This window comes from Castor canadensis, chromosome 2, assembly GCF_047511655.1.
Source record: "Castor canadensis chromosome 2, mCasCan1.hap1v2, whole genome shotgun sequence".
Lineage (NCBI taxonomy): Eukaryota > Metazoa > Chordata > Mammalia > Rodentia > Castoridae > Castor > Castor canadensis.
The window spans coordinates 7,509,211-7,522,948 of record NC_133387.1 but is presented as its reverse complement, the minus strand read 5'-3'; the positions used below and the strand labels follow the sequence as shown (position 1 = coordinate 7,522,948).

The 13,738-nt window shown below is 45.1% G+C and overlaps 1 protein-coding gene and 1 non-coding gene across 6 annotated transcripts in view; both read right to left on the bottom strand.

Annotated features, from left to right (window-relative positions):
• Positions 1-4,313, bottom strand: part of Znf777 (zinc finger protein 777) — a 28,798-nt gene extending 24,485 nt beyond the window's left edge. For 2 of the 5 annotated variants that reach the window (XM_020159297.2, XM_074061118.1), the window contains exon 1: positions 3,091-3,236. In XM_020159297.2, the coding sequence (XP_020014886.1) occupies positions 3,091-3,207 (117 nt within the window). In that variant the 5' untranslated portion in view covers positions 3,208-3,236. Of the gene's footprint in view, positions 1-94; positions 2,688-2,717; positions 2,812-3,090; positions 3,237-3,899 lie in introns of those variants that run through there. The other 3 variants (XM_020159298.2, XM_074061139.1, XM_020159299.2) reach the window with 3 other exon arrangements.
• Positions 4,314-12,529: 8,216 nt separating this feature from the next.
• Positions 12,530-12,668, bottom strand: LOC141421088 (small nucleolar RNA SNORA64/SNORA10 family). The gene has a single exon (XR_012445773.1). It is a non-coding gene; the product is annotated as a small nucleolar RNA SNORA64/SNORA10 family (small nucleolar RNA).
• Between the last annotated feature and the right edge of the window lie 1,070 nt (positions 12,669-13,738).

Below are 13,738 nucleotides of genomic sequence, written 5' to 3'. Positions count from 1 at the left end.
CTCTGTTCTTAGTGTCCTAATCCATAAAAGTCTGCAGAGGTTGGATAGGCTTCTGGACATGTGGGAATGGCTTCTGCTGTAAGCAGAGAGAGACCTGGAGACAGCTGAAGTAGATAATTTCAGTCTTCTACAGGAGCCTAGGTCTCCTGAGCAGATGGTTCACTGTGATAGGTGTACTCTGCCCGGTTTTCCTCTCTGTGGTTCCTGAGATGGGGAATGAGGAAGAAAGAAGGCCTGGAAGAGTGGGAAGCAGTGCATAAGCCAACCAATTTTGAGACTTGTGTCAAGAGTGGTGGGGACTAGAGCCAGAATAAAGATCAGTTTCCTTTGGGACTTCAATGAGCCTCACTCTCCATTTCCCACCGTGCCACATCCATGTTGAAAGAATTCTTGAACCATCAAGAAGGTGAAACCATGCTCTTCTGAGTGATTAACTCTGTATTTACCCATACAGATAATCATTCTTTACTTACTGGACAATATTTGTCCATCTCATAGTCTTTCTTCAATGAATCTGCTCTCTCACTATGCTCTATACAAACTGATCTCTAAAGTAATTAAAACTTCCATTTTCTTTATTTGAAAATTAGCATATCCTGATATCCAGCCTGACATATAGTATATATACTGATAAATGACTACATAGTAAACTGATGAGTTACAAATAAAATTATTGGGATAACTAATGAAGTTTCTTCAGTTACCTACCAAAGACTTGTATAAACCTACTTCATAGCTTCTAAACTTCCTTTTTTTAAACTTGTTTGTTTATTCATATAAGGTGGCTTAACTGAAACAGCACCATACTTCTAAGTGAAGGACTGAAGATTCAAGACCCTGTTCAGCAGAAGATCTTTGAGAAATGATAATCCAATAGATACTTAGTCAGGAATAGCGATCTGCCGTGAACTGTGATGAGCATTTTAAATGATCTCACTTAAGCTTGACAAAACCTACGAAATAGGCACTACTAGAATTACTATCTACACTTAGCACATGAGGACACTGGGGACTGAGGACTGGAGGGGCTAAGTCACTTGCCCCAGATCACACAGCTGCCTAGCTCCAGAGCCCATAGGTTGACTCTGGGCTTCAACTGTCAAGGGAGGCAGCTGGTAGGTCTGTGCTCTGAATCAGAGGCTTGGAGGTTCACACAGACCTGAGGGAGTTTTTACTACTGTGTGGTCAAGGTAGGATGTCCCTAAAGACATCACCATTTAAAGTGGGGTCAGGGGCCCCCTAATGAAAACTTAATGAAAGTTCTGGGTTCTCCTCCTGAAAAAATAAATAAGGATACACATGCAAAATTCTGCAAACACTGAAGGAGTTCAAAGACTCCCTAAACTTGAAGGTTGATCAATTTAGCTACCTCTCAGCCCTTCAGTGTTACAGATGAAGGTAGGACTGGATGGCTCCTCAGGTAGGAGCCTCACACAGAGGTAAAGGGATTATGCAGGACAACACAATAGGCATATTATGGCTGTCTTCAGGGGGATTAGGGTATTTTCCAACAACTAGTAGGAAGAGAGGAAAAATCCCTGAAGGCCAGGTTAGCCTCAGGAGTAATACAGGGATTTACCTGAAACAATGAAAAAAGAAAAACAGCTCCAGTGCAGTAAGTACAACAGTAAGCAAAGCATCTTTGCTACACCGTCTAATCAGAGCTCAAGTAAAAATACTATTTCATTGGTCTCTACTATGAGACTGTCCCTCTTCATTTAGGGATTTGGAGGACTGGTAAGGGATGAGGAGGCACAGGAGGGGTTTCCTCCCTAACCCCTGTTTATAATGTCATCAGTCCCAGTAAACCTGTGGCTTGATCTTACCTAAGCAAATAGATTTAAAATGAATAAGCTCAGATTCTCAAACTGCTTGGCGGGGGGAGGATTCAAATTCTTCTGAACCATTTCTTAGGATGAAATTTTCTTAGGATTTAATGTCCCTTCCTTCCCCGTGTCATAAGTGGATAGAGTCTCTTCAGGATTCATGCCATATTAGTAGAAACATGCATAACCACACATATCTGACTTACTACAAAGCTGCATCGTTTTCTTCCAAGACCCAGGATGGTTCACCCAGAATAACATACCATATTTAAAGGGCCTTGGAGACCTAAGCCCAGAGGTATGCATGTAAAAAACCTTTATTTCATCTTATCTCCCAGGGCTTTTATTATTGTAATTATTTTAAAAACTGGGAGGCTTTTAGGAAGTCATACATCCCACTCCCTTCCTGTACACAGTAGGAAACTGAGACTCAAGGCACGGACTGCCGTGCAGTAAACCTAACTAGTACTGCCAGGGTGGGTACCTCAAAGAGCAGGGGGGTGGGAGACTAGGGGGAGTGAGGGCGCTTAACCATAGCTTTTTAACAATGACCCACTGAATAGGAACCTCAGCCCCTAGGTCCCTCAGGAGCTCGCTCCCCAGACTCCAAGCATCAAGGCACCCCAAGTTTGGCTCAGGGCCCTCCAGGCGGACGAGACCATAGAGTCCCTGCTCTCCACCACGGAGACGCTGGGCTAGGCGCTGCCCGGCCTCCCCCTCCTCCCTCGACGGGCCACCGCCTCCGCCCGGCCAGCCCCGGACACCCTCCAGGTGGGGGTGTGTGTAGGGGACCGCCGCCAGAGCCGCCCCATCCCCGTCCAGATTCGCAGCCCGCCGGGCAGGCCTTTCCGGGGCTGCGGGCTCCGTGCCACGGATGACTCGCTACGTGACCTTGGGGCAAGCAGGGCAGGTCGCCGCCAGGTGTCTGTGCCTCAGTGTCTCCGCTCTGCGAAATGGGAGAGCCGCGTCAGCGCCGCGCCCAGGCCGGGAGAGGCTCCGCAGGGCTGAGCTCTGCGGAAAACGTGCCGGCGGCCACCCCGACGGACGCAGAGCCGGCTCCGCAGGGAGCGAGCGCGCCGCCGGCGCCCCACCTCGGGCCGCGTGTGTCCCGGGCCCGGCAGCCGCGCAGCCTCGCACGGACGGCCGCCGATCCCCCCGCCCCCCTCCGCCCGGCCGCAGTCGCAGACCCCCGCCCCCACCAGGCGCGCGCGAACCCTCCAGGGCGCCCCCTCCCCCGCCAACGTCGCAGCGCTGTGTCCCTTACCGAGACCCCAGGCCGGGCCGCCGAGCCCGGGACACGCAGGCCGTCCCCGGGGCCCCGAGGCCGCGCGTCCGTGCGCGCTCGGGCCGCCCTCACCGGAGCCGGGGCCGCCTCGGCCATGGCCCTGCGCTGTCCGGCCCGCGCCCCGCGAGTCGCCGCCGCCGCCGCCGCCGCCTTCGCCGCCGCTGCCTTCGCCGCCGCGCGCGGCTCCACGCAGGCCCCGCCGCCGGGTCCTCTTGGCAGGCGGCGCGGCCCGGCCCTGCCTTCCCCGCCGGGGCTGCGCGGCCGTCGGGCCCCGGCCTGCTCGGAGCGCGCGGGGCGGGCGGGCGGGCGGGCGCGGGGCCCGGGCGGCGGCGGCGGCGGCGGCGTCGGAGCGGGGCGCGCGGCTGTGCGGGCGACCCAGCGGGCTGCGCCCCGGCCGCGAGCTGGGACCCGGCGCTCAGCAGCGGCCCCCGGCCCGCGCGCCGCCCCTCTGCGGCGGCCGCTGCGACCCCCGGCTCCGGCCCCGGCCCCGGCTGCGAGCTGCGCTGCCGTCCCGGCGCCTCTTCAGCAGGGGAGCTGCACAGCAGCTGCCATGTTGATACAAACTGCATCCTGGGAGGCATGTCCCTCTCAGGCCGTTTAAAGAGAAACACTCCGAGGCTCGTCGGAGGCTGCCGGAACCCAGACAGCTCCATCTACAGCCGGTAGGAGCGAACAGTGTCGAGCGAGCAGCCGGGACGGACACGCCCTGAGCCCGGGCAGCCCGTCGTGGAGCCCGGGCCGAGCCGCTGGGCCTCCCCCCACCACCCCGGGACCCTCGGGCCGCTCACCTGGGCTCCTCGCCGGCCCGGCACCCTCGGGCGACACCGGAGGCGGGCGGCAGCGCGGAATTGGGAGCGCGCAGCCCCGGCGACGTGCTGGGGTCTGGAGGCGGGTCGATTGGCTCCGACAGCCTGCCTCCCGCGGCGCCCTGCGCCTCTCAAACCCAGGACCCGGGGTCGTTCCCTTTCAAAACCTGCGCGCACAAAGGGATCTGAGAAAGCCGTCACACCAGAGAGAGCCCGGAGTTCATGTGACCGGCGCGGTGCAGCCCGGGTTCCAGGGAAGCGGGCTGTCGTTGCAAGGGTAGCACAGGGGGTGGGTGCTTTTGTGAAAAGCCTGAATGTTGTTTTCGACAAGAAGGGACAGAATTCCTAGAATCCTTGAGCGCTAGGGCTGGACAGGCCGGACGGGTCGTTTAGGAGGAAACTGAGGCCGACTGGGGAGTGACTTGTTTACCCCAAGTTGCAGTTCCTGCCCCTTGTCTGAGCTCTTTCTAACCGTGAGAGGTGTCCCAAAAGGAATGGTGGAGCTTCCAACTGGCGACCCCCTTTTCCTGGACAGGTTCACTTAAGCACATGTTTACTGGCTGCCAAGGAGGTGGCAAGATCTGGGAGTGAGATGAAAAAAAATAAAACGGGGGGGGGCGGGGGGAGGGGCGAGAGTATAAGCAGGCGTCCTGGTTACGGGTGATGAAACTCTACTGGAAGTAAGGGAGGAAAAAGCAGGATGTATTTGTTCACCTCTTGGAACTCCAGGGAGGTCAGGAGTGCCGTTGGCCTTGGAAGGCAACAGGAGAAAGAGCCATACATTCAGATCTGTCTTTAAAAATGGAAAGTTATGGATGAAGAGAAGGCCAAGGTCACTGCATCCTGTGTCATTAAATGTCTTTATGCATTTCCTACCACCCACAAACAATGCAAACTACATGCACAAAATACAAACTACTGGCTTGGTATTTTAAATTTTTTTGCAAATGACATTATTCAACTCCTATCCTGATGCTTTTTTTTCATGGATCGTTGTGCTTTTGAGATGTAAGCATGTGTAAACAAGCCTATCTGGTGTATTCATTTTAACCACTATATAGTATTTCACTCAATACTTAAACTCGGATTTACTTTCCATCCCCTGAGGGGAATGAAAACAAACTTGCTGCCAGCAACAGTCTGCCTACACCTCTCATGGTGCACTGTTGGACAAGGTCTCCAGGAGAGACACCGGACAGAACTGGGTGACAGGAGCACCTCAGCTTTCCTAGGCTTTTCACAGGAGCGATGGCGAGGTGTGGTGCCTACTCTTCCCCAACAACGCATGACTCGGTGTTTTCAAGTCTTCGCCATCATTTAGTGATATGGGACTTCCAGCATTTGCCAAGAACGACTGGGAAGTGGTAGTTACTTCATTTACATTTGTGTTTGTGTTTTCCTCCTTAAGGAAGTTGAGTGTCTTTTCACATTTACAGTACTGACACCAGGTTTCTTCCCCTACGAACTTCCTCTTCGTATTCTTCATCAGTGTTTTTGTTGTAAGGTCTTTTTCTTATCGGTTTACAGGCGTTTTGGAAAAAATATATTCTGGGGGCCATGCTTGGTGGTGCATGCCTCTGATCCCAGCTATGTGGAGGTAGCTGGATAGGTAGGAGGATCACAGACTGAGGCTACCCCTGCAAAAACCTGAGACCCTACCTGAAAAATAAGTAAAGCCAAAAAAGGGCTGGGGGCATGGCTCAAGTAGTAAAGTGCCTGCCTAAAGCTTTGAGTTCAAACTCCAGTACCCACACAAAGCTATATATATATATATATATATATATATATATATATATATATATATATATACTGGATATTAGCCCTGTTACCAAACATTTACTGTAATTACTGCTATGATATCTTTATTTTTAATTGACACATAGTAATTGTATGTATTTATGGGGTACAGTGTGACATCTCAACATTCCATACAAGCATACACGGGCAACTGGCATACTAGTTACCTCTGACTTTTATCATTTCTTTGTGTTGGGAATATTCAAAATCCTTCTACTAGTTTACTAGCTTCTTTTTGTTGTTGTTGTTATTTTTAGCTTCTTCTTCTTCTTCTTTTTTTTTTTTTGAGGCTTATGATTCAACTCAGGGCCTCACCCGCGGGAGGCAAGTGCTCTACCACTGAGCTACACTCCCAGCCCTCTGCTAGCTATTTTGAGATATTCGATTAACTGTTGTCAACCTTAGTTATCCTACTGTGCTATAGAACATTAGAAGTTATTCCTCCTATGATATGATTGCACTTAAATCTACCATCTTATGGTTCTTTTCTGTGTGATTTAAGGTGAAATCCCTCTACCCCCTCTTTGCCAGTTTATGGACTGAGTATTTTTAAGAAATTCTGCTTTTATATTAATAGTCTACTTTCTAAAGTACTTTTTGTTTTTCACCATTCACATAGTAGTTAAATCTTATTTTATAAGGTTTCCCCAAGTTTAATGATATATTTATATCTATATCTATATCTATATCTATCTATCTATCTATATATCTTCAATTTTTTTTTTCCACTAGGAAAAAAAGTTCACTAGCCTTGAACTGATCGGGGTGGAGCCCTGACCCAAAGGTAGAGTGCCTGCCTCTCCGAGTTCAAATCCCAGTGCCACAAAACTTTTAAAGAACTTCTGATCCTCCTGCCTCTACTTCCCAAGTGCTGGGATTACAGGCATTTACCATCACACCTGGATATATCTTTAATCTTTTTTAATTTTATTTTTATCATATTATTGTTGTACTGAGGGTACATTGTGACATTTACAAAAGTGCTTATAATATACCTTGTTAAATTCACTCCCTCATCATTCTCCTCTTAGAACAGTTTCAACAGTTCTCATTTTTGCATATTCATACATATTCACCCTCGTTTGTCTTTTCCTATCCTTTTATCTGCCCCCCACTGGTACCAACCCCCAGACAAGACCTGTTTTGCCTTCTGGTCATTTTGAAAAAATGACATTTTTTGTTTGTTTAAGATAGCTATACAGGTGGTCATTTTATATCCCAAATTGGTTCATCTCCTACCTTTAAATTTTTTTTGGGTAGCACTAGGATTTGAACTCAGGGCCTCACACTTGCTAGGCAGGCACTCTTACAACTTGAGCCACTTAGCCAGCCCTTTTTTGGGAGATGGATTTTTTTTTTTTTTTTGAGATAGGGTCTCATGAACTATTTGCCTGAGCTGGCTTCAAACAGGGATCCTCCTGATCTCTGCCTCCTGTGTAGCTAGGATTACAGGCGTGAGCCAGGGCTCCTATCTTTAATCTTTTAACAGCCTACTTCACATCAACAGTACCACTTCCCATCTGTTGCAGTAACCTATTAAGGTTACCATCTTTTTGTTATTGTTATTGTTTGCATACATTTATGATACTTGGTATCCACGGGGGATTGGTTCCAGGATCCTGGAAATAGCATAGTATTTGAATATAACCTACACAAATGTCCCATATACTTTAAAGCACAACTAGATTACTTATAATCCTTAAAACAATGTGAACACTAAGTAAATTGTTATTATATGGTGTGGTTTAGGGAATAATATCAAGAATAAAAAATTCTATACACGTTCAGTGCAGCATAATTTTTTCCCCAAATATATTTGATCTGAGGTTTGTTGAATCTGCAGAGCAGAACTGCAGTCTCCCCATTTATCCATGGCTTTAGTTATCCATGGTTAACTGTAGCCTGAAAATATTAAATGGAAAATTTCAGAAATAAACAATTTGGGGGCTGGTGGTGTGGCTCAAGTGGTAGAGCACTTGCCTAGCAAGTGCAAGGTCCTGAGTTTAAACACTACTACTGCCCAAAATAAATAAATAAATAAATAAACAAAAAATTTGTAAGTTGAATTGCACACCATTCTGAGTGTGATGAAATCTGTTTCAGTCTGGACATGAATCATCCCGTGTTCCAGTGTATCCACACTGTCTATGCTACCTTTAGGCACTCAGTAGCCCTCTTTATCATCAGCCTAATTTATAAATTAAACTTCATCATAGGTATGCATGGGTAGGAAAAAACATAGCATATACGGTTGGCCCCATGGATTCTGGATCCCCAAATTCAACCAATCTTGGATCCAGAATATTTTTAAAATCGCATCTGTACTGAACATGTACAAAATTTTTTCCTTGTCAATATTCTTTAAACAATACTGTGTAACAAGTATGTACATAGCAATAGATTATATATATTAGGTACTATATGTAATCTAAAAATGATCTAAAGTATGTGGGAGGATTACATAAATATTTTACCATTTTGTATAAGGGACTTGAGCATTCTGGAATTTTGGCAGGGAGGACCTGTACTATCTGAGGTTTTAGGCATCCATGGGGGGCCTTTGCATCTCCCCTGTTGCATCTTGCAGCAGTTCCTTCTTCTCTGTTTCTCAGTATTTTGTTTCATACGGTGACATGTTTAATATGAAGTTACTTCTATAATTTTGTATACTCTTGATATATTTTCTCCCTCAGTATTACCAAGCATATATTTAAATGTCAATATTAAATATTCTGTAATCAGCTGAAATTTTGTTATGACCTTATTTTAGTAAGTGTTGTTCTAAAAAACAACATTGTTTTGTATTTTCTTCAATAAATTTTTATTCTCTTTAAAAAACATTCTATTTACCATTTTATTTATTTCTAACTTTATCACATTGTGTTTTAAAGAGCAGTCTGAAGGACCAGGGATGTAGAAGAGCACTTGCCTAGCATGTATAAGTCCCCAGCACTGGGGAAAAAAAGGCAGTCTAAATGAAATAAGTTATTTGGAATTTGTTGTGATTTGCTTTGCAGCCAGTTTTTGTAAATTCTTGAAAAGAGCATAAAGTCTCTAATTGTTTAGATAAAGCTAGTTAAAATGCTTTTCAGATTTTCCTATATCTTTACTAATTTTTATTTATTAATTACTGAAAGAGGTATATGGAAATATCCCATTTCCCCATAATGGGAGGTGCTGGTGGCTCATAGCTATAATCCTTGTTACTTGGGAGGGAGAGATCAGTAGAATCATATTTCAAAGTCAGCCTGGGCAAATAGTTCATGAGACCCTATCTCAAAAATACCCAACGTGCACAAAATAAACCAGGGTTGGTGGAGTGGCTCAGGTTGTAGAGTGCCTGCCTAGCAAGTATGAGGACCTGAGTTCAAGCCCAGTGTCACCAAAAAAAAAAAGGTTGGGGGAATTTCACTGTGACGTGTGTGTGGTTTTTTTTTTTGACACTGGAGTTTGAACTCAGGGCCTCATGCTTGGTAGGCAGGTGCTCTCACCACTTGAGCCACTCTGCCAGACTTTTTGGTTTTTTTTTGTGATGGGTTTTTTCAAGATAGGGTGTTGAGAACTATTTGCCTGGGTTGGCTTTGAACCATGATCCCCCTGATTAGCTAGGATTACAGGCATGGGCCATTGGCTCCCAGCTCATTGTGATAATTCTGTATGTGCTGCTTTAGGGTTTTTTTTTTTTTTTTTCTCAGTACTGGGGCTTGAACTCAGGGTCTACACCTTGAGCCACTCCACCAGCCCTTTTTTGTAAAGGGTTTTTTTGAGATAGGGTCCTGTGAACTATTTGCTGAAGCTGGCTTGGAACTGCAATCCTCATGATCTCTGCCTCCTGAGTAGCTAGGATTATAGGCTGGAGCCACCAGCACCCAGCAGCTTTATGTATTTTTGAGGGCACGTCGTTAGGTACATTGAACTTTATTTTTTTCTCTAATATTTTGACAGTTTTTATCCTAGTAACGCCTCTTTCATTAAAGCCTATTGTATTGGATAGTATTGGTGTCCCAGCTTTTTTTTTGGTTAGTGTTTGTGGTATGTCTTTTTTCTCCAGTGATTAACTCTGAACACGTACAGAGCAGACTTGGTCTCCTTTTCTGGAGCCCAGGAATCCACACAGGGCCCTTTTCAGTCTCCCTCTTCCATTAAGGGGAGAAACAAAGGGTCCTTGGTGTGTGTCTCCTGAAGGACATGGGCCCAATGAGACACAGAGGGTTTCGGGGTGAGATTTCTGAAGGAGGGCCCTAATATAGGGAAGAGGTGGGTTACTCCACACCCTACAGCTCCTCTCCAGCCTGGGCTGCAGTAGAGACCCAGCACCTTCTTACCTTCCTACAAAGCAGCATGGAGGGAGGGATGGGTTTCTGAGGCTGCTCACATGGCGACTTGCCACAGGATGGGATGCCTACCCCAGAAAGAGGTGCAGACACTTCTCTGCGAGTGATTCTCAGGTCATAAGGAGTCAGGAAGACCCCTGAATACTGCCATGCAAGCCGGTGGGCACAGGTAGAGCTAAGTTGAAAGAAGGTCCTATGGCTTCAGACTCTCCTTCCTTTGTAAACTCTCAAAGTCAGAATGGAGGCTTGCAAAGGCCCTGGCCAGAGTCAGGGCAAAGAAGGCCAGGGAAGAGGGACAGGAGGAGGGCTGGAAGAGACCCCTGCTTAGCTCCGTGGGTTCTTCATGCTCAGACAGATTCAGCCTGAATTGCAGTTGGGAGGGGGAGCACATAGTTGTTTCACAGTGAAGTTCAAATATAGTTTGGACTAAGAGTGGAATGAGACTTTTCTGATAATAGAAAGTGACAAAATATATTGGAATTTCAGCACGATGTCATTATGGTGCAGAATAGTCTGCTGAAAAGGAAGGGTTGACACAGCACAGTATCAGGGCAGTCCCTGGAAAAAAGAAAATGATTTCGTGTTTATGCCCCTGTGAATTAATTCTCCTCCTAAAACTTAGAAGCACAGACATGGATTTTTGTTTTGTTTTATAATCTGACAATTTGTTCTTCCACCAGAGAGCTTATTTGCTTTGTATGTATAGTGAATATAGATATGTATTTTTTTCTATAATTTTATTTTGTGGTTTCTTTGCCTTTTCTCCTGTTTCCTTTCTATTAAATTAAGCACATTTTCTCCCTCCACCAGGAGTCATTCTATTTTTTTAATGACATGAATCAACATTTTAAACATGTATGGTTGACTTTAAAAGTCTAAATGAAGTTGATAATCGGTCCTTTCTTTGAAGCTTCAAGAATCATGCAATACTTTCATTTAAACCATACTCCATTGTTTTTACATGTTATTGTTGTCTAGTCTTTTGGTTTGATTTGTTTCATATCCTACAAATTTGTGTTTGTCATTGTTTTATAAAGCCAGTGCATGGTAAGCTTTACTCACTTTTCTTACTTTTGTGTCTTACATCCTACTCCTTTTTACTCAGTTCAAGTTTCCCAGCGAAGACCTATGAATGGTATGTTCTTAGTTTTCATTTTCTGAAAATTTCTTTATTTGGTTTTGCTGTTGCATGAGAGTTGATCAGGGTATAAAATCTAGGTTGACAGTTACTGTCTCTTACCACTTTGTAGATGCTAGTCCATTGTCAACTGACCTGTTTTAATCATAGCAATCTATTTTCAATCCAGTAGTTTCTCCTTTGATGTCAATTTGCCTTTTCCTCTGGCCACTTTTAGGATTTTTTCTTTGTTTTTGGTTTTCTGTAATTTTGCCATGTATTTTTACAGGTGGATTTACCTTTACCTTACTCAGGACTGTGCCTCTTAAATATAAATTCACCAATTGAAAGTTGTTTAGTCAAAAAAATTTTTTTTCCTAATTCCTAAGAACTTCCTAGATGAGAACATCTGATTAGATATGGTAAGTTTTCCTAGTGCATGCTTTTAACATGCACTGCTTCCATTCATGATTTTCTTTTTATATCCTTCATGATTTTCTTTCTGTATCCTTTATTCTGAATGCTTTCCTCAGCTATCTTTGATTTAAGGACAGTCAGCCCTCCATATTTGCGGGTTTGGATATAAAATATTCTATAAAATTGCAGTTTTACTGAACATGTATAGACTTTTTTCTTGTCATTATTCCCTAATACAATATAACAACTATTTGAATGGCATTGTATTGTATTAGATATCACAAGTTATCTAGAGAGATGATTTAAACTATATAGGAAATGTACATATGTTTTATGCAAATACTGTGTCATCCTCAGCATCTGAGGTATCTGCTGGGGGGGATTGGGCTCTTGAAAGAATCCTTTGTTTTTCAGGGTGTCTGGTTCTGGTTTTTAACCAGTCCATTAAGTTTTTTTTTTTTTTGGTGGTACTGGGGTCTGAACTCAGGGCTTTGCATTTGCAAAGCAGGTGCTCTACCATTTGACACACACCTCCAGTCCATTTTGTTCTTGTTATTTTGGAGATGGGTATCCTGGGCTAGCCTCGAACCCAGAACTTCTTGCTCTTAGTCTTCCAAGTTGCCAGGATTATAGGTGTGAGCCACTGGTGTCTAGTCATTAAGTTTTTTTTAAAACGGGGTTAATTTACTTTATTTTTATATTAAAAAAATCCTATGTTGTAGCCACAGCTAGAGCCTGGGTCCTCTGCACAGAGATTCTGGTGTGGGTTTTCACAAGATGGTCAGTGAATTCCTGATAGGGAGACTTGGTGAACATGGTCTCTTTCCAGAGGTCGGGGGTCAAGTAGCTGTAGGTCCTGGAGATGGCATCAAAGGTGGCCTTAGCTAAAGAATAATTGGAAGGGATGGTGGTCAGACTTAAGATAAGGTACCCACCCCCAGGCCAGAAGCTGTTGTACTCCTAGGAACAGAGAGGCCACTTTAGGGCAGGTCTGCTGTGCATTAGGAGGGCCTTCCTCTCCCTCCCTTAAAATACGCCAAGCACACACTGAGCCTGTGTAAGTTTTTTTTTTTTAATTCAATGACTGTACTTTTATTTCTAAAAATTCTGTTGATTTATTTTTCATACTATCTTGAATTTTCTTAAAGTTGGTGATTTTTTTTTTTTTCCTTTTTTGTGGTACTGGGACTTGGAACTCAGGGCCTTACACTTTTAGGCAGGTGCTTTACCACTTGCTCTATTCTGCCAGCCCTTTTCTGTATTGAGTATGTTTGACATAGGGTCTTGAAAAGTTTCCCTGGGTGGGCTTTGAACCGTGATCTTCCTGATCTCTGCCTTCCTGAGTAGCTAGGGTTAAGGTTTGGTGATTTCTGATGACTATACCTTTTCGATGCTGATTCTTCCACTTTCTCTCCTGTGTTAGTTTTCGCACTGTAAACTTACACTCCATTCTCTTTGGGAATATCCTTACATGAATTTCAGTCCTTGGACTCTTACTCGTTTTGTGCTCTCATTAATGGTGGATTCTTTCCTTGTGGTTTTTGATGTGTGATTATGAGTTTATATTGAACAGGGTTTGTGGCCTGGATTGTGGAATGGTTCCTTTACTTTTGAGTTTGCTTGAGCCAGAAACCTCAAATGCTATCATTAGCCTTCATCTGATTTTTCTGTCAATTTATCAGACCCTTGGATGATATAAATTTGAATTCCAAACATGCATGAGGAACTAGCTGCAGTTTTGAATTCTCAAGAAGATACCACCCTTGCCATGGCTATCACTCAGTGCCTAGCCTAAGTGCTTGTCCTGTACAGCAGCTGTGGGGTTGTACCACTTGGATTTCAAGTCAGGAACTTGCCATTCTGCTGCAGGAGTGCAGGTGACCACAGCTTTGGCTGTGAACACCTTTGGGAGATGCCTTGCCTTTCATCTTCTTCTTGGGCACTGACAGCTAAGGACTGAGTAGTAGTGGGTTCAGGGCCTGGTCATTTCTACCCAACACAGGACTCCTTCATTTGGCAGTATTTTCTCCGGAGCACCTTGCCAGGCTGGCTGAAGCTTTGTAGGTGTATATCCTGCTGTGGTCCTCCATCCAATCCTATTTTCCTTCACAAGTTTTGAATCTGTCTATGGCCTAACACAGCCTCCAAAATCCTGC